This window comes from Oryzias latipes, chromosome 11 (genome assembly GCF_053564925.1).
Source record: "Oryzias latipes strain Hd-rR chromosome 11, Olatipes_Hd-rR_3.1".
Classification (NCBI taxonomy): Eukaryota; Metazoa; Chordata; class Actinopteri; order Beloniformes; family Adrianichthyidae; genus Oryzias; species Oryzias latipes.
Genome location: NC_136247.1, coordinates 12,175,014 through 12,195,654, shown reverse-complemented (window position 1 = coordinate 12,195,654; position 20,641 = coordinate 12,175,014). Strand labels below are relative to the sequence as shown.

The following is a 20,641-nucleotide window of genomic DNA, read 5'->3' as shown; positions in this document are numbered from 1 at the left end:
CACTCTTGCCCTGTAAATGTCACCAATCACCCTAACAATGGACCCCCTTCCTGTTGTCTAGAGCCTCTCCGGTTCAGTTCCATGCTCTGCATTTCTTTGTTACATGAAGACAAAGACTTTCAAGAGGATGAACCTTTTAGGTTTTATCATTACTTTGCAAATAAATCTAATTGCAAATGCAAGATCAGATCAGCGGTTCCTTATTTCCTTCATTTTCATGCTATGTTCTCTTTACAATCTTTATATTTTCAACGTAACAGGAACTAAATTGTTGACTAAGTCACGTTTGGATCAAATTTGCTTTGTCATAGAAATATGACAAACATAAAAGCCTTTTAGTTACACGTCATAAGAATCACTTCTGCCCTGAGGAAACACTGGATACAGCGATTTGTATCTTTTTCTATGGACCGCATCTGAGTCTGAAATAAAAAAGTGTTAAAAAAATGATTTTTTTCCTCCATATCTTTGTGGCCGAAAGTAAATAAGGAACAAAATTTTTTATTTTAAAAATAAAATAAAAAACAAATGAAAATACGATTCACTGACCGAATTGAAAATAATTATAATATAGAACAATGTGATCCAAGAAATCTATTAATCCTGCTTTGGAAAAACGCATATAACCGTTCTGTTAAACACAATTTAATTTGAATGCTAATAAAAGTGACGTTTATTTCGTACATTTCGCATTGTGTTGGACAAAATAAATATTAGTGGAGTTTGAGTGAATAACACCCGGGAAGAGTTTGTGTTTTCACCCGTGACCCGAAGATTTCATGTACATCCGGGTTATTCGGCAAACATCTGACGCAAGTTGCAGGAGGGTGGCTGTAACCGGCGACACACCCAAATCTTACTCGTTTAAACAAAAAGTAAATTTACAAGGCTTGTGGACATAAGTTTCCTCTTAATATGAATAAAAACAATTGTAACAGTAAAGACATTTTTAATCTTTAGTTGAATTGAACGACTAGAGTCGCCGTCTCTCATTCAACGGTTATGTTTTGCCCTCTAGTGGGCCTTGATGGGAAATGCAAACAATTGGGAACTTAAAAACATAAAGCATTATTTTAATTTGTAAAAAATAAAATCTATTACCACCTCCAAACTGTCTGCTAAAAGTTTACTTTCTCTAAATTATCGCTGGATAGTCATACTGCAGAATCTTCAGAAACTGCTCTATTAAAAAAATAAAAAGATTATATCTATTTTCTGAGCAAGAATATAAACAGGACAAAAGCAGGTGAAGAAACTGCTATTTAAACAGACTTTTAGCTAATTGTGGTTTTTTATATTTTACATATGTTTATTATTTGGGTTTGGTTTAAAAAAATATTTTTCTGGTTGCCATTTTCAATGCATCCTATGAAGAGGCTATCTTTATTTAGAAATATCTAACCCCACGCAATGGTTTGTCAATAATATTATGCCACAATCAAATAATAAACCTTAATGATTTTCAAAGACAAGGTAATTGATTGGATATTTTGTTTTAATAAAATCACAATGTGATCGAACAAGTGTTCAGAGATTAGATCTCCTACATTTTACAAAAACAAAAGTTCAGTAAAGGCCACGTAATGACTTTCCAGTGCAATCATACATTAGAAACATCACAAATTTGTTTTGAAAAAAGTCACTTTGAATTAAAAAGTCAAAATTACCAGAGGGGGAAAGTGCATTAAGTAACACCATTCTCATCAAGTATAAGGCATTTGGTTCATTTGCAGAAGCCATAAGTGCATCTTTTGGTCTTAAACAACATTATCAAGAAGGTCTGAAACAACTATTTGTAAACAAAGTAGATACTTACAGTCTAAAGTTTCCATCACGGGTTTAATACAGTCTATCTGAATTAAATAATTTACCTGTAAAAATACTAAGTTTTAGCATTTGTGTTCTAAAAAAAACACAAAACAAAGAAGTAAAATTGCACTTTGGTTGCTTTGGTTTCACCTGAGAAACTGCATAATAAACAGTACAAATCTCACAGGTTGTCATAAAAAACGGAAAAGTTCCCTTAGAGCTGTTATGGAAAAGAAAAAAATCTAAGACACATATTATGACATGACATTATGTCCAGAGGATATTTTATAATTTGGTTCTTTCAAAATAAGATGCTTTGAAAATGAAGAGTTAAAGTGTTTGGAGGGAGAAACCAACCTAACCAACCTGTATGCATGCAGGAGCTGAAACAGCAGTGCATGTGTTTTGCTATAAATACGAAGATACATTTCATAAATCCATTAGTTAAAGGGTTGGCTCATTTTAGTGCTCATGCCATGCAGACATGTGCATCACTACACAAAGACTAAAAAACAAGTTTCAGCTTTTTTCCCCTTAAAATTTGCTAATTTTAACTCATTTTCCCCCCCAAAACCCTTAAAGTATTTGGTTTTCCTTAGATTGGCTCTAATACTCAATTTTGTTCCACAATATTTCTCTGAATTTGTCTCTCCAACATCAACACAGGATCTTTCAGTTCACAGAAAAGAGATTTAATACATTTAGAGGTGATGTGGATGATGCTAATCTGTTGTTTTTTAGTGTTGCAGCTTGTATTAGAGGTGATGAACTGGTGTTGCCAAATGTTTTCTCAGATTATTATAAAATGGTATCAATTTGGAAAATTATAGAAAAAAAAAACACTGAAAAAAATACAAAAATGTCAAAGTTTTGTTTACCAGAATAGAAATGTTCCTGTTGAATCCTAATGATCAGTGCCAGATCAACACAGTCCTCGATGGATAAAGACATGGAGGTAGAGCTTTCTGTTTGAGCAAGACACTCTGTGGTTTGAACTTTTATCAGGAGATGGACTCCCCCCTCCTTTTCTGCTGTCGCACACCCTCCTCGTCCGGGTTGGCCCACGGCTGGATATCCGCTGTGCCCAGGAGCAAGTAAATGATGGCGCCGCCGAGATTGATCCCTGCAGCGACCCAGAAGACTTTCCTCCAGCCCGCCAGAGAGTGCTGCCAACCAGAGAGTATAGAAGCATGGAGCTTACAAGTGAAGAGCAAAACAGCTTGGGTGTCATTTAATGCAGCAACCAACGTAATGATTAACACAGAGACTAGTGAGGACAAACCTACAATTATTTAACAGAAGCAAGTAAATGACACAAATGCATCCATGCAGTTGAAGCCTGAAATTTTGGTCTTATCCTTTCATGAGACTCACATCTTCAGTAAAGTATCCTGTCACAATCGGCGCCAAGACACCTGGAATTGTCCCGAACGTGTTTGTAATTCCCAGAAGAAATCCTGCGTACCTGTCAGCATGAAGAAGAGAAATTTAAAACACGTGGTCACGGGTCGTTTCCTATTTAACTTATGGATGATCTGAAAAAAAAAACGTGTCCATTTACAGCAGCTACTTTGAAGTTCATCCTTCTGGTCTGGTTATTTGTGTGGTTTAAAACAAAACCACACAACAAGTTTAAAACAACAAGTTTGTTTTAACGTGAAAATCACAAGCAATTCAGATCTATTGTTTTGCCGTTTTATTTTTTGTTGTTGTTGGTCTTTTCAGATTTGAGTCACTGAAACCTGACACCAGGGCTGCATTGCAATGTGGTGGTTAGCACTGTAGCTGGGTTTGCTCTGTGTGACTCATCTGTGAACACCAAAATCACAGTTCATAGCTTTCTCAGTGACAAAATTACCCCTCAGTTGTGTGTTTTTCAGATAATAGATTAATGGATGGTTGACACCCACCGAGGAGCTATGTCTATTTGGTTGATGTAGACTCCAGGGGCGCTGGTCCCTCCTAGGGAAGAGGAGAGCGTGAAGAAGGTGACCGTGAGGATGTGGTCACAACCGGCATAGTTGACAGCCACGAGGAAAACTGCAGGCAGGACCAGACCTGCACAGAAGGGAGGTGGGAAATTTAGGGAGGTGCAAAGGCAAGGGGCCTTTTTTTTTTTTAAAATGTCTTTCACCTCAATCCTCTCTTCTTATGTCTCACTCTGTTCATACAGTACGACCATTTATCCATGTCAGATTTAAATAGATTAGGTGATAAAGTAAGGCTTATTTCTTTTATTTTATGGATTATTTTTTGAAGGCACTGTTTAATATTTTCCTCAAATAAAATTCCAGTTCATGTCAAGCCTCTCCTGAGTTCAACATTTGGTTTCCACAGCTTTGTCTTTCAAAAATGACGATAAAGTTTTCTGTAATCTGCTTGAGCTCAGCTTTTCTCCTCACTGGACTCATAAAGCAGACTGGACCATTACAGATAAAAGAGACAGTCAAACCATTAGATATTACATACATTCCTATTTATAAATAACTCAATACAAATGCTTAATTTTTCTAAACAACAACCTAATTCATAGCATTTTCAATGCCTTGACTCCTCTTTGGATATATTTTCCCAACATGGATGCAGAGAAGGCAACAAAACTATCTATCTATACATTACAAACCCATTCAGCCTGTAATGATTACCCTTGAATATGCCCAACTTAGAGAAATGTGAAGCAGGGCCTCCTTATAGACTCCAAAAGTAAAATAAATAAAATAGTGCTGCCAAAACGTCACAAATGAACAGATAAAGTAGTACTAGATCAAGTGGGAAAACTGAAAAAGATTTCTGTAAATCATTAACAGAGTTAACAGAGCATGCAGATGTGGATACACTTTACATAACACATTTAAAACTGTGTTTTAAATGTGTTATGTAAAGTTAAGTGTCCAATAGAGCAGGTTACTATTTACTTACATAAAAAAGAAAAAGTCAAAACGAAAAACATATAGATGCTCTGTATCTTTATAAAAAAAAAAAAAAAATCAAAAAACTGTCATTTAGATCATTTCCTCTTTCTGAAATAGAATGATTTTAAAAAGTGTTAACAATTTGAAGCCATTCAAGGGTTTGAAGGTCCTCTAATCACGTTTGCTGGATGTGCCCAGATCAGGGGTGACCCACAGAGCCCTGCTCCCCAGCTATGGAGCAATCTTCCTACAAATCTGAGCCAGAAATACTTTTTTTTATACTCATTGGTGGTATTTTCTTGATGTATTTTACTCTTTGCTTCAATTTAGGCTCTTTGTTTTCCAAATTAATTTAACACTTATGGAATTCTCTTCTTTACTAGTATTCTAAAGCACTGTAGTACGCATGGTGCTTTAGAATTAAAGTTTATTTATTCATTCAAGTGCCATTAAAGTTAATCAAACTAATATAAAACTGAGAGCATTTGCAGTGCAATCCAGTGTCATAGTTGTGGGTCATTGTTAGAAAAGTTGTGCTTTTGCAGTGTTTTTTTTTCTCTTCACACCTATGCAACAATTTTTGCTCTGAGCCTAAAGAAGTTAAAAAAGTGCTTGAAAATAATTTTTCTGCTTTCAGTTCCTTATTTCTATCTGCTTTGTGGATCAGTCACTCCACTGACTTCCATTCAAATCTAAAATTTGATGAATCTTCAAGGTTGTCCCCAAACACGACCCTCCATCCATCTCTGATCGTCACATTTCCTCTTTCCTCTTTTAGACCGTTTGACATTCTATCCTATCTTGTTCTGTCTAATTGTTTTTTTTGAGACACTAAAATGTTCCATTTCAACACACATTTTTTTTAGCCTCTTTTTCCTAAAGTTTGCTTTTTGTTAAAGTTTTTGCATCTCTTCTTTCCTCCAACATCACGATGGGTGGGCTGGCTCACCTGTGACGGTGAAGATCTTGCGAACGATGGTGACACTAAAGACCTTCCTCTCGATGAGGATGTCCGCTGCAACCGCCGACAGCAAGGAGACCACCAGGCTGCCGAGGTAAGGCAGCGCCGACAGGAAACCGTTCTGTCAAACACATTCACAGCAGTCATTTGGATGTCGGGTGGCAGAAATTCATTGTAAGTAGCATTGACGCAAACGGTTGAAAAAAAGTTTGTTTCTCATCTTATAGTGCTCACTCCAATCATTTTTTGATCTATTCTAAAAGCATTCCCAGTGGTCTTTTAATTATGATTACATCGTTTTCTAGGACATAGTTCTTGCAGAACACACACACACACACACACACATCACAGACCAAAAGTTTTCTTTATTTTAATGACTATGAAAATTGTAGATTGACACTGAAGGCATCAAAACTATGAATGAACACATGTAGAATTATATACTTAACAAAAAAGTGTCAAACAACTGAAAATGTGTCATATTCTAGGTTCTTTACCTTTTGCTTTTTATTACTGCTTTCCACACTCTTGGCCTTCTCTTGATGAGCTTCAACAGGTTCACCTGAAATGTTTTTTCACTTCACAGGTGTGCCCTGTCAGCTTTAATAAGTGTGATTTCTTGCCTTATAAATGTGGTTGGGACCATCAGTTGTGTTGTGCAGAAGTCAGGTGGATACAAAGCTGATAGTCCCACTGAATAGACTGTTAGAATTTGTATTATGGTACGAAAAAAACAGCTAAGTACAGAAAAACGAGTGGCCATCATTACTTTAAGAAGTGATGGTCAGTCAGTCAGAAAAATTGGGAAAACTTTGAGAGTGTCCCCAAGTGCAGTCACAAAAACCATCAAGCGCTACAAAGAAACTGGCTCACATGCGGACCGCCCCAGGAAAGGAAGACCAAGAGTCACCTATTCATCAGTCACCAGCCTCAGAAATGGCAGGTTAACATCAGCTCAGATTAGAGAGCAGGTCAATGGCACACAGAGTTCTAGCAGCAGACACATCTCTACAACATCTGTTAAAAGGAGACTGTGTGAATCAGGCTTTCGTGGTAAAATATCTGCTAGGAAACCACTGCTAAAGAAAGGCAACAAGCAGAAGAGACTTGTTTGGGCTAAAGAACACAAGGAATGGACATTAGACCAGTGGGAATCAAAGCTGGACTGCAAAGTGAAGGCAAAAGGGCCATTTCAGGTGACTACGTCTAGAAGCTCATCAAGCGAAGGCCAAGAGTGTGCAAAGCAGTAATCAAAACAAAAGGTGGCTACTATAAAGAACCTAGAATATGACATATTTTTAGTTGTTTCACACTTTTTTGTTATGTATATAATTCCAAGTGTTAATTCATAGTTTTGATGCCTTCAGTGTGACTCTACAATTTTCATAGTCATGAAAAAAAAAAATCTTTGAATGAGAAGGTGTGTCCAAACGTTTGGTCTGTAGTGTATATACATATAAAAGTTATAATTTACATATATATTTATATACGTCCTCCATCAGGAAAATGCCACAAAACATGTTAAAAACATCAAAAACACCATTTATATTGTGAATTATCTTCACTGTAATCATCCTTCATACTGTAAAAGAGTCTTAAAAGGCAACATGTTGTCTTATTAATGAAAATTTTCATGAAAACTTCGTTCAAAAAAGGCAGACTACATTGAAGACCCTGCAGATGATAAAACATTTATTTATATTAAAAACCTCTGCTTTAAAGACCCACTTCAATGAAAATAGTGTTTTTGATGTATTTTGTGCCATTTTTCTCTTGGAGTGCATATATAAAGAAAAGTATTTCTTTATTCAGATCGTGGTGAGCAGACAAAAACATTTCATTTATAAAAGATTGTAATAATGACAGAAAATACGCTGGACATTGGCTTTTTGGGGGGGGATTTTCCCTAAAAACAGCATAATCCTAATTAAAAGAGCACGGGAAACACTTTGAAAATAGATCAAAACATGATCCATGCCGATGCAACAAAACCACAACCTTACCGACTGTAGGTCAAAGTGCAGGATGTCGCTCATGTAGGTGGGCAAGGAGGTCAGCAGGGTGTAGAAGGCCCAGTTGGCGCTCATCTGTGTGAGGATGATGGCCCACAGGGGGACAGACAGCATCATGGACAGGAGGGGCAGAGTCCAGCCGTGACCTGTACCCTGCAGCCGCACGTCGAGTTAGAACAATCCAGCAACCAGAAAATAATATGATGGCATGGAAGTGAGTTCACAAACAACAAATCTAGGTCCTCTAATTCAGAGTTTTTCAGATTGTTTTGATCCTAAAATAAAAATAGGTCATCTTTGGTTGTTGCTTAGACTGGAACTTGTGACAAATCTAATAAGTGTTAGAAAGGAGAAATGAGAACAGGAAGTTTAATGAGGGAAGAAGAATAGCCATTCACTGCAGATGGAGGTGGACTAAACAGGATTGTTTTTATAAATTTTTAATCTGACCTAATGAAATCTTTATTTCTATAAGCAACGAGTGTAAAAAAAATGCATAACGTCAACAGAAAACAAATGCTTCACCTGAGGCCCGATAGAGTTTATAATGTAATCTCTTTCTTCATCGCTGATTCGGCGATGAGTACGAGGGTCATCTGACACGAACGCAAACCACAGGACGGCCCAGAAGCAACCCGCCCCCCCTGATGGAGAACAGAAGTCATTCAAAAGTGCTACTTTTCTTATAGGCAGAAGTGAAACCTGAATGCTGACCAAAAAAAAACATATTTCTTTGCGTTTTTTTTCTTCTTCCAGCTCACCGCAGATGTAGAAAACAGCAGGCCAGCCCAGCTGTTCGCAGATGTAACCTGTCAGTGGCAGAGCCAAAAAGGCCCCAAAGCTGGATCCGGATCCGGATAGGGTCGTGAGGCGGGAGCGTTCAAGAGGGGGAGCCCAGCGGGCCCACATTGCCATCATAGCTGGGAATGTCACGCCCTGCGGGAACATGGAGCAGTGAGCGCTCAGCCACACACCTCTTTGTTCAAACCCAAATAGAAATGTTTTTTTACATCACAAAAAGGATCAAAATTAAAAATATTTCCAAAACTCCAATTTTTGTTTGCATCCTCCTACCTCGCCGAAGCCCTCCAACGCTCGAAGCGCAAACAGCCAGTAGGACCCCCACTTAGCAGCCAGAGGGGTGAAGAGGGTGAGGACAGCTGTGCCCAGTACACCCAAACCAAGAAAGATACTCCCCCCATAGTGGCCAGCCAGGTAGCCCCCAGGAATCTGGGTGCACAGATAGCCGAAGAAGAAAGCCCCTAGCAGCCAGCCCTGAGTCTCTGAGTCCCAGGGGTACTGAGGGATCTACAGCGAGGACAAAAGGTCAGAGGAGGCCTCACATGGATCCACGCCGCAGTCCTGATCTGTGAGGACTTACCCCTGCTGGCTGCTGGAACGTCTGGCTGCCGTTCTCGGCCCCTGATGGCAGTGGACAGGCATGGATGACGGAGCTGTTCTTGGTCGCGTCGGGATCGGTGGTGTTTACCATGGCAACCATGGCTACGCTGAGATTGACGCGCAGGCCATAGACGACGGAGAAACCGAGGAACATGAGGATGGCGAGGTTGAGGCGGGCGGAGCAACACTGAGGAGGAACTGGACTGGACAACTGGACAACTGGAGGAACGGGACAAAAAGACACAACAAACCCTGATTCCAATTTGATTAACAGACCAAGTCACGACTCTTTTTTAATAACATCTAGAAAGTCTTCCTGGACAGACTCAGCTGTCTCACATCTAAGGTTAATTTCATTTCATTTTTTACACATATTTTGTTAGATTTTGTGTTCACTTTCAGACTTGTTTGACGCCGGTGATTCAAAAGTAAAGCATCAACCAAATGCACCTTTAGGACTACGTTCTGTTAAATTGTGCTTCATGGTGTACAAATGTAAAAAACAGTTAATGTTGGTTCCTCTTTTCAGATAGTCAAAAATAAACTCACTTCTGAGATCAGCAGTGAAAATGATTCATATCATTTATTTACAGCAAAAGTTTTTTATGATAGAACTAGAATTAAAAATCTGTTTTGATTTGAATTAATTCTTCTTTTAACCGTAGATTAACTACTTAGCATATTGACCTGGAGCTGCTTCACGATCGGAGCCTCATTAAAGTCCAATAAAAGAGGTGATCTTCTCCTTTGGTAGTTATTGTCAGAAATAACATGATATATAAATAAAAAAATTGCAAACTTACCCGGGTTATTCTTGATTAAGGGCTCCTCGTCCTCGCCGCTCTCAGAAGGCGGCGAGTTGATGGAGTAGCCATTTGGCAGCGACATGGCAAGGGAGAGGATTCAGAGTGTGAAGGGATGTCAGTAAACCATGGCGCTCAAAAGCTCTGAGAACAGTATAAACACAGATATTTGAAAGTGACCTTTAATACAGAGGAGACAGATCTTATAAATAAATATGTCCCGATCAGATGAACTATTCACAGAAATGTGCTTTGGTAATTCCTCATAATATTTGAACCCACAAAAGTCACGGATGCTCAAAGTTGCTCCAACATGAGGACGATAACCTGAAAAGACATAAAGATCACATGACCACAAGAAAAGAATACACTTTTTTTTAAATATGAATTTTGCCTTTGAACTACATTTTATTACAACATATGTGAATCTGAATAAAAAATAAAAACTTTTCTTCTTTGGTGGAGTCACACTTTTATCAAGAGGGAAATGAATTAGAGAATATCATCAGCTTTGAACTTTAAACACCTTTTTACAGAACTCAGAAATGAAGAGAAAAACTTTTTTTTTTTAAAAATCAGAAAAATGACTTGTTCCTTAAAACAATTTGATGTGTCCAAATGTGAAACGTCAGTCAGTTTCATGCTTCAACATGGTTTATATATGAAACTAAGCTTTTTTACTCAAAAACATTTTAAAGCCCATATTGGCTGTTTCTGTGAGTAATCATATGGCTTTAATAAAAGAATCTCATTCAGAGCAACATCAAAGCTTCAGTGCAACAAGAAACAACTTTTTAGGAAATGACGACACCATTGGAGAAGTTAAAGTTGAATAATGGTGTAAGAGCTGCTCTGTCAAAAGATGTAGCAGGAGGTAAAGTCCCTTTGATTTAAAAGCCTTCATCACCAGTAAATGAGATCAACCTGTCATGAGACTACCTTGTCTACAGGAATAAACTGCGTACTGGTTGTGGAAGCAGAACAATGTCTGTGCATTCAGCGCAGTTAAAACAGCCAGCTAGACACCCAGAAGTCCTTCTTAAGACAGCATTAGTGGTCAAGGTAGCTGCCGCTGGTACAGGTGGACAAGCATAACACGTTTTTAGCAAAACTCCGCCCAGAATCAGCTTTTTCCCCTCATACACATATTAAAGCTGCTATATCCTTCTTGACAACCTAATTTCCCCACCAAACAGATGAATCAACAGCTTGCACAGGTTCCTCATTTTTAAGTTCCAGAATAGTTAGAAATATTTTTGTGACACACATATCAGAAGTGCAGTGTCTACATAAGCCTCCTGCTCTAAAGCCCAGGTAAATCTTTATCATATGGGGTTACTCATCATGAGCACCCAAAACTCCCCAGGCAGCACCTTTGATTCCCATTGTGCATCCTTATTTTTGCTACACTTGAAGTTTTAAATTGATTATTGGCCGTTTGGCATCTAGATAAGGTCATTTAAAGGCACATGATCATGCAGGTGTCTTTGCTTTTAGTTTAAATCAATCGCTATAGGAGGAAACTGAACACATTCTGCCCCTTCTGCAGGTCGGGGCAAGTGTGAGGGTGATATGATGTTCCTTCACAACAACAATCCTTATGATATAGAACTGTCATTTCCTGTCCAAAGATATTGGGTTAACTCTAGATTAATGACAATTTTACAACAAAATAAAATGAAAAACATTTGTTCAGATTAAAATCTGGGCTCAATTTTAATTAAATAAAAATAACATATAATTTAAAAATTATGTTTTTGGGGGAAAAAAACTTGTGTCAGAAAAGTAGGGTGAAAAAATTTATCCAAGATTTGTAACTAAAAAACAAAAAAGTCTGTCAGTATATACACCACTAAGAAATGTTTTATTTCCCTTCCCATTTTTTTCTTTAAAATATATGTTTTGTTGGATGACCATAGTCAACTAAATGTTGAGTATTTACACCGGAGTAGTAGGAAATAACACGGACATTAATAGAAAGCCCGAAACCGTCTTAAAACCGGGGGTTAGTGCAGTTTGAATCATTACTAAAGCTACATCCTGGTTGTACTAAAAAGCGCGACTGATTACTTATAGCGTGTAGTAACCATAGATTAAGTCAGACATACCTTTGGAGAGCTTGAAACACGACTCTTCATGTACTTGTCTGGAAGTGAAGGCACATTCTCCTTCTCTGCCGGTGTAACTAAAACAACCTGAGCCGCTGTTGTTTTTTACGCTGCTACTCGAAAGCGGTCATATGACCGGCATGAGAACACTGACTTAAAAACAGCTGGAAAAACTGTGCAGCAATGAGTTATATCAATAGAAGAGACACGCCCGCTTGGGAAGCCTGGCCGACGGTGGCGGAGCGCGACGCCATCTTTGTGAGGTCGACGGCGCCCAAATGACAATGATTTTACATGCCTTTGGTGGCATCTAAGTAGCTTTTATATATATATATATATATATATATATATATATATATATATATATATATATATATATATATATATATATATATATATATATATATATATATATATATATATATATATATATATATATATATATATAAACAGGCAGCCTTAAATGCTCAAACTAAAATTGAAAAATGCATAATTGCAGGACTCCTTAGAACTAAAAAAATTATTACAAAGAATTTTTAAAAATAATTTTTAAACATGTAGAGGTTTTAGACCTCTTTGACATGTAATTTAAATTATTTAGAAAAGCCCAACAATAAATATAATAATAATAATAATAAATAATAACAATATATAAATAATAAGTCAATAATTATAATAATAATAGTAAATCAATAGTAATTCAATAATAATAATAATAAATGATAAGAATAAATCAATATAAGTCAACAATAATTCAAAAAGTCAATAACAGATTATCCCTTAAAAAACAGAAGAAAAACAATAGATTTACTAATTCATGAGAGTGATCAATTTGTGTAACACAGATGGTATTGTGTCGGGTTTCAAGCCAACAGTCTGGCCTCTTATCAAAATCTGTTTCCTCAAAATGTTTTGAACATATCCAGACTGTATTGTTAGTTGGTACCACAGTGATCCATCTGGGTTAGCTCTTTAATCCTAAGTCTGAATCCATTGGAAACCTGCAAGAAAAGTTCAGTCACTCAGTCAGAAATGTATAAATCTATATTACTATAATAGCCTAGTCCTAGTATAGTGTATACAGGTTTAACAAAATAAAATGTACATTTATGTTGACAGCAAATTATACGTACATCGTCACTACATGTTTATAATAGCCCTGCAGGATCATGCATGTCAACATGTGTACTATTAAAAATAAAAAATGTATTATTAAAAAAACCATGTGTACCATTAATGAAGCCCCTGCAGCATTTAAAGAAAAAAAATGATAATACTTACCTGTGAAATGTTATGCCTTCCTCCTTCGTGGACTAATCTCTTCGATTTTGGCAGTTGAAACCCGCACAATGAACTGGCACTTAGCAAAAAATGTGTTCACATGCATGCACTGCAGCAGTGACTTGACCTCACCAAGATGGCGGTGCTCTCCTCTTGTGAGGAATCACGTGATGTCTCCTCTAGCGATATAACTCATTGGAGTGCGATGGTTTATAACGACCAGTAACGATGGTTTATAAATCTAACAAGGATAATGGTTATGACCTGGTTTTTGACTGACACGTGACGAAGGTTTGAACTCCTCTCACTTTTGTGTTGCCAGTTTGGACTTGAAAATCATATATATATATAAAAAAACAAACCAGAATTGTGGTGTGGAAAAAATATGTCTTCAGCTAGCATGAATAACAAAAACATTCGTTTACTGTTTTACAATGAGATTGCCACAAAATCCCATGTTATCTCTTACTGGAATAAGTTTGGTTGCAGAGTTCAGTGGGGAAAAGTTTGGTCTTTGCCCCAAAAATATTTCTTCACCAATAAAATTAAAGACATTTCTTTCAAAATGATTCATAATTATTCATTTTACCCAGTGAAACACTTTTTTAAAAAGATCTGCACATAAATAGTTCATTATGCCATTCCTCACCAGAAACCGCGCCTCATCTTTTTTTGGTATTGCACTTTTAATCAAATATTTTGGAAAGATTTGGCTCATTTTATAACAACCCATCTATGAGAATACTATAAATTATTCTACGAACATATTGTTTTTGGATATTTTATTCAAGGGAGATTTAATGCAGAGATAATTTATAACTTACTAATAAATATGGCTAAATATTTCATTCACAAGTGTAAATAGGCCAACATAAAATTAGAATTTTATGTTTTTCAAAAAGAAAGAATTCTGTATGTAAATGGTGTTGAATCCTGCACTAACAAAAAACCTGTTAGAACAGTTAAAACATGGCCACTTTTCAGACTTTAACAGAATCATTTACCATCAATATTTTTGTTTTATTTTATTCTTTTCTTTTAACCCGTTTTTATATTGCTATTACTATTATGTTTTTGACATTTTTGTTCATTTTCCTGGCAAATGTCAACAAATTGTCATTTGAACATAGTGTGGAGTGTCAATTTTTGATGTTTTGTATGTGGAATATTTGTTAATAAAGTTTATTTGAAAAAAAGAAAAAAAAAGATAATGGCCAGCGGTAAAAATATTTTTCGGTTTGTTTGTTTTATAAAAAAATATAATTTATTAATATATTTTTTAATCACTATCATTATTTTATTATGTATAAAGTTTATTTTTTAATTATTATTCATTCTTTTTGTTTCATTTCCGCATTTTCCTGTCGTTATGGTAACATACCACCTGTTTGTAGATGGAAGCTAACAAACAAAGCAGTTGCTAAAACTTTGTTATCCCTGCTAACAAGTGCACGCATTTAAGCCAGTATTTATTTTACGGCTGTTATAGCATTATGGCAAGCTACAGAGTAAGTTTTTTTTGTAGACCATTGTGTTTTATGTTTCAGCACTAGCATTTGCTTAAAAAATTGGAGAATATGTAGCCCCCTGCTGCTAGCACGCTAACTAGCTTCGTGTGCTATGGTCTGCTATGCCGTTTCCTGCTGTGAGCACACAACTGTCAGTTGAAATTAGTTTTTTTAATGTTCAAATGTGGCCTTTTATATGTTTTTTTGCGTTTGTTGGTGTGTGAAATGTGTTTTATCTCGTGTTTCAGGCACCAGAATCCAAACGAGAGCAGTTTCGAAGATATCTTGAGAAATCAGGAGTGCTGGACACCCTGACAAGCAGTAAGTAGTGTGCTCTTACTAGTGTGTTTTTTTTACCACTTTTGGCTTACATTATTGCATACTAACAATGTTGTCTTTGTGTCTGTTTTGCAGTTTTAGTGGCACTTTATGAAGAACCCGAGAAGCCTAACAACGCTCTTGAGTATCCTATGTAGTTGATGTTTACTAACACAGTTATCCTGTACAACCTTTTTTATTGGAGTCTGGGAAATAACAACCTACATCTTTTTAAATATAGTATTTAAAAAGTATTTAAAGTATGTGGAAAATATGTATCAAATAATAGGTTTATCCTAAATCAGCATGGAAGTATGAATTATTATGTCTTTTTGGCGTAAAATTAAATTTAACAGATTCTGAAAGTATTTATTTTATTCATTTAACAGCTTTTGTTGTTTGCAGTTATTTTTAAATAATCATATAAAAGAACAAAATTGTTGCACGAGTGAAAAACTTGGAGTTAAGCTAATAATGCAACTAACTAAAAGCTATTACATTTTAAAAAATTGATTTTAATTAACGTATTCCAAATTAGTTGTAATATTACTGGAATATTCCACTTTATATTGTAGCTTAAAGAAGCACAACACATTTTGGGCTCAAATTTGATTGTACAATAAGATGAACCAAGCCAATCTTTAAAAAGTACATCTGTTTTGAAAAACTTTTACCAACATTTACAATTAATATTTTAAAAAGTCTTTGATGTAATTCAGTTTATTTTGAAAATCTCACAAAATACTCTTGAAAAGATAGAACTTTATATGGAAAATTACAAACTGGGTTTCTATTAAACATGAATCAGACAGTGGTTAGGACCACACCTCTCAGTAAGAAGGTCCTGGTTTGATTCCCGCCTGTGACCTGTTTTCGTGTTTTCTCCTGGCACTCCAGCGTCCTTCTGCAGTCCAAAAACATACTTTGTTGGTTACCTGGCATCTCTAAATTGCGCCCTAGGTGTCAGTGTGAGTGTGTGACCCTGCAACAGACTGGCAACCTGTTCAGGGTGTACCCCACCTTCGCCCTACAGTTGCCAGGACAGGCTCTGGTGACCCTGTGACCTCAAAAGGGATTCAGTGGGTTAAGAAGATGGATGAATTCAAAAGATCACCCCAATTCAAGTGTGATGGTAACAGTAAGATAACGGTCATTTTATTGCAACCACTGTTACCAGCAATCTCTGACTGGAAGAATAAGATGTTTTTGGGTTTATAGCGGCAAATTATAGGAGCACATCATGTGTAAAACTCCTGACAGCAAGGTTTATAGTTTCTATGCTTGGATAATGGTAGATGCATGAAAAGGTAACCTAAGTGTTGCATTAAAAATGTACAAGAATACCTACACTTCTGTCAGGCTGCTTTTGTTTTCTTCACTTTTACTTTACTTTAACTATTTTTTAATAATCATTTTTTTAAGGATTACATACTTTTTTTAATCATATGGAATCCAAAACACATCAAGTCTTGTTGCACAGCAAAGCTAAAATGTTTCTGCAGACGCATGTTAACCAGTCTGGTTGTTGGGGGAAAAGTTTAGGTGCGGGTCTAGCCTTCGATCCCCCGTTAGACCCTTAACCAGCATCACAGCTTCATCAAGCTTCAGCTCGGGGCGGCTGGTCCAGAGCCAGCAGATGCTGAGGCCCTGCGGATGGAGCTAGCTGATCTCCAGCAGAAGTGTAACCTGCTCATGAAGGAAAACGAAGAGCTACGGAACAAGGTGAGGCCCCTCTCTCTTACACAGTGACTGTGAGTTGCTCCTACTCATGACCTTTAACCCTTGGTTTCATTTTTCAGCTGATGCAGTTTGAGACGTCGCCTGCTGAAGGGGACGGAGAGTAGCGTCACCTTTGCTTTTTTTGGGGGTGAAAAAAAGTTATCCAACACTGGCCTTTTTGTATAAAATGTAAATGTTTATTAAGTAATAATGGATGAAGAGTGACCGCAGAATCACTGTCATTTTTTGTTGTTTGACAAGCAAATTTGCTCCTGAATAAATTTTTTTCCCCAGCATCTCTTGATGATCTGATTTCTTAACAGATAAAACACAAATCTGATGACATTCAAAACACATTTGAAACTTTTTAAAGGACATATTTCAACCTCATGACTCGATATCTAGTTGAAACAGAATTTTTGATATCAACAAAACTTGAGAAAAGAGAGGAATTGTTCAATTTTTTTTTTGTCTACATGATGTTGGGTTTCTTCAGATGGTTTTGATGATGGGAAATGTTTCTGTTAACTAGCCTAAAAGATCAATCCAAGTTTGGTAATTCTCCCCACTGGTTAGCAAGGCATGAAACTCCTAGAATCCAAACAAAACGAAGCCCTTCTTGTTCCCTCAATGCGGCAGGAAAAAAAAGTTACTGGGGGGTCAAGAGGCTAATCTCTACAGCAGTATATGACAAAGGCTTTTTGTGTTCGTTTTGATGTCTTTAAGATGGTGGTAGGTAAACCTGCTGGTTGCAGGTCATCAGCAGCCATCATATCTGTAAGTCAGTGGGGGCTCGTCTACTACTGCCGCTGCTCGCCGCAGACACTCGGCGGTTTGGGGAGGATGCTGTGGGGCTGTTGCTCTCTCGGCTGTGTCGGGACACGGAGCTCAGCTCCCCTGTGGAGTCCGGGCTCTGGGGTCGGCTTTGCCTCTTCGTATCTGATCTGGAGAGCACCCTGGAGCGGGGGCCGCTGCAGCTGCCACGCAGCTTCATGCTGCTGTTTCCCTGGTAGGAGTCCCCGCTGTCTGAGCAGTTCCCCTCCACCACCGTGGAGCAGTTCCACGGTGGACTGACCCTCCTCGACTTCCTCACTATGCCCGACAGGGCGGGGCAGGAGGAGGTGTCCACCGCCGGCAGGGTGGGGTACTCTGAGCTCCCACACTCCATGTCATCGTGGTGGGGGGACCTGGCCTCCTCCGCTTCGCCCTGCTTGTCTGCAGCAGGGGAGCGGGTCTCACTGCTGGTGTTGTTGGAGTTGCTGTTCTGCTCCATCCGGCTCAGTGCTCCCTCCTTGACATCCTTGTGGCAGTCTGGCTTCCCACCAGGGTCCCCCTGAATGGGGACAAAAGCGGAGGAGGCACTGAGGAGGGGGTAGTTGGGTCCGTTGCCCTGCTTCTCCAGCAGTAGGGTGTATCCACTGGGCGCTGTGGGGATCGTAGTCTTCCGTCCCACTGAAGTCCCAACACAAACCTGATGCACAACTGAGTTTTTCTTGGATTTGCTCACGTAGTAATCATCCAGGTCGTCCTTCAGGTGGGGGTAGTAGTTCAGGATGCCTTTTTTGATCTTCTTGAAGGCCAGATGAATGATCTCCAGGAGGCTGAGGAACAGGGAGATGCAGGCGATGGCTTGCATAAACATCATGAAGACGGTTTTCTCTGTGGGCCTGGAGACAAAGCAGTCCACCATGTTTGGACAAGGCTCTCGTTCGCACTTGTACAGAGTGTTTAGGCGGTGTCCGTACAGGATGTACTGACCCGTCATGAAGCTGACCTCCACCACCGAGCGGGTCACGATGTGAGCCACATAGGTGCAGAGCAGGGAGCCCCTCAGAGGAGCTTTGTTGAGCTTCCCCTGTTCCAGCTGCTTCATCTCCTTCTCAATCCTCCTCTTCACCTCCACCAGCTCTGTGTCCACGCCCTCCAATTCCCGGCGAAGGGCCACTTTCTTGCAGTGGCGCTCTTTCTCCAGAGCACGCAGCTGGTAAATGGCGTGACCCATGTAGACCAGGGAGGGCGAGGAAACAAAAATCACCTGGAGAACCCAGTAGCGGATGAGGGAGATGGGGAAGGCCTGGTCGTAGCAGACGTTGCGGCAGCCGGGCTGCTCTGTGTTGCAGATGAAGTCTGACTGCTCGTCGTTCCACACGTCCTCCGCCGCCACGCCCAGCACCAGCATCCGGAATATAAACAGGATGGTGAGCCAGATCTTGCCAACCATGGTGGAGTGGATATGCACCTCCTCCAAGATCCCACCAAGGAAGTTCCAGTCTCCCATTTTTTTACATAGGCAGGGCTGAAATCAATACAAAGACAGGATTCCTCACCAATAAAATGAAATAAACTCCGACAAGCGTTCAGGGTGTCCCAAACCAGCATTTGAAGCGCCACCCTCAAGGTTATTTGTGAAGGTGGCAAAAGTGTCACATGTAATGCAATTTTAATTTACCAACGCACATCAAAGCAAGCAAGGAAATCAAAATTTTGATCTATCTATCTATCTATCTATCTATCTATCTATCTATCTATCTATCTATCTATCTATCTATCTATCTATCTATCTATCTAAACCTGTGTGCACACACACATATATATTACATATATACTTATATATACAGTTCTAAAAGAAAATGAGATTTAGGTATCTAAAAAGCATTTTTGGACATCAAAAATGCTTTTTTATTGCCCAGAATCCAGGAAAATTATGCAATGACTATTTTGACTAAACACCTGAACAAAATATTTGCATTATTACAGTCTAGTTTTGAAATTATGAAACCTATTTTTTTTAAATGGAAAGATCTCTAAAGTTGCATTTAATCTGCTTATGTATTTATGTAATCATGCAACTGATTGTTTTGGTCAAAGCTGTTCAATATTTGCCAATTTAAAGTATAGTTTTAAGTATTCCTTCATAAATATTCAGTGAGGTCATGCTGAGTTCAAGAAGGCAGAGTTACTCCTTTGGTTCATGTTTTCCAAAGAACACCAGAATCTAGAAGCCCAAACTGTAATCTGATTACTCAAACAGATTAGTTTTTAGAACAGCTAAATTTAAATCTTAGGAGCTGAAACTGGACAAGGGTGTTAAGTTCTCTGCAGTTTTCTGAGTGGAAATGGAAAAAAAAAGAAGTCTCACCTTTTAACTTGGATATGAAACCAAACAACAATGGCATCTTTTCTCTCCTCTCTCTGACCCTCACAAAGGTTTCAGCCGCACTGTTGGTTCTAAATCCAACATAAACAAATGATCCCAGTTGGCTCTGGTTGCTCTCCACTTATTGGCAGCGAAACACCAGAACAATCGATGCTGTGGCCCCGCTCTGCTGCCATTTCCCTCGCAGCACTGTGGATGGACCCTTCCAACCAGTCATTAGAGGTGAAATGTGCAGCCATCTGCTCAGTTTGATGCTTCTTTTTAGTGGTTGAACCCAAAAGACCTCAAACTTGTTTGATCATCGGAGGTGCGGCATGCACCATGGATGAACTGGTGCACTGGGTTGACTTCTCTGAGAGAATTTGGTACCAAAGATTACCTCGGACATAAATAAGAGTGAAACAGTCATCTCACAGATCATAACTTACTTTGTAGCTTTAATCTTCAGATATTAAATTGAAATCTAGTTAAATATGTGACAAGTGTACCATAACTTCCTACAACACTCGTGTCAAAAGCCTGATTCTTCCTTTAATGGTCAAAACTGCAAGTTTATTCAAACTGTTTAAACTGATTTTATGAAATGTTACACTAATGAGTGAGATTCGATTTTATTTTTAACATGACCTCATCTGAACCTTTAAATATTGTC

At 38.2% G+C, this 20,641-nt stretch overlaps 3 protein-coding genes across 4 annotated transcripts; 1 reads left to right on the top strand and 2 right to left on the bottom strand.

Moving 5' to 3' along the window:
• Positions 1 to 1,477: 1,477 nt before the first annotated feature.
• On the bottom strand, positions 1,478 to 12,148 carry si:ch1073-513e17.1 (sialin). The gene is made up of 12 exons (XM_011481018.4): positions 12,007 to 12,148; positions 10,181 to 10,225; positions 9,899 to 10,042; positions 9,076 to 9,314; positions 8,769 to 9,002; positions 8,456 to 8,630; positions 8,220 to 8,338; positions 7,686 to 7,847; positions 5,671 to 5,803; positions 3,720 to 3,867; positions 3,184 to 3,274; positions 1,478 to 2,975 (listed from the first exon to the last, which is right to left on the bottom strand). Exons 3-12 carry the CDS (start codon positions 9,981 to 9,983, stop codon positions 2,811 to 2,813), a joined length of 1,551 nt encoding a protein of 516 aa, XP_011479320.1. The 5' UTR covers positions 9,984 to 10,042; positions 10,181 to 10,225; positions 12,007 to 12,148; the 3' UTR covers positions 1,478 to 2,810.
• Positions 12,149 to 14,643: 2,495 nt separating this feature from the next.
• Positions 14,644 to 17,128, top strand: mycbp (MYC binding protein). Of its 2 annotated transcripts, none has more exons than XM_004074081.4 (5): positions 14,644 to 14,795; positions 15,044 to 15,116; positions 15,210 to 15,258; positions 16,706 to 16,835; positions 16,913 to 17,128. In XM_004074081.4, exons 1-5 carry the CDS (start codon positions 14,781 to 14,783, stop codon positions 16,955 to 16,957), a joined length of 312 nt encoding a protein of 103 aa, XP_004074129.1. In that variant the 5' UTR covers positions 14,644 to 14,780; the 3' UTR covers positions 16,958 to 17,128. The 2 variants fall into 2 exon arrangements, with proteins under 2 accessions (XP_004074129.1, XP_020562848.1); XM_020707189.3 differs by lacking the exon at positions 14,644 to 14,795 and adding an exon at positions 14,806 to 14,946.
• gja9b (gap junction protein alpha 9b) lies at positions 17,008 to 20,100 on the bottom strand. The gene is made up of 2 exons (XM_011481021.4): positions 19,972 to 20,100; positions 17,008 to 19,128 (listed from the first exon to the last, which is right to left on the bottom strand). The coding sequence occupies exon 2, from the start codon at positions 19,108 to 19,110 to the stop codon at positions 17,602 to 17,604; it is 1,509 nt and encodes a 502-aa protein (XP_011479323.1). The 5' UTR covers positions 19,111 to 19,128; positions 19,972 to 20,100; the 3' UTR covers positions 17,008 to 17,601.
• Positions 20,101 to 20,641: the final 541 nt, after the last annotated feature.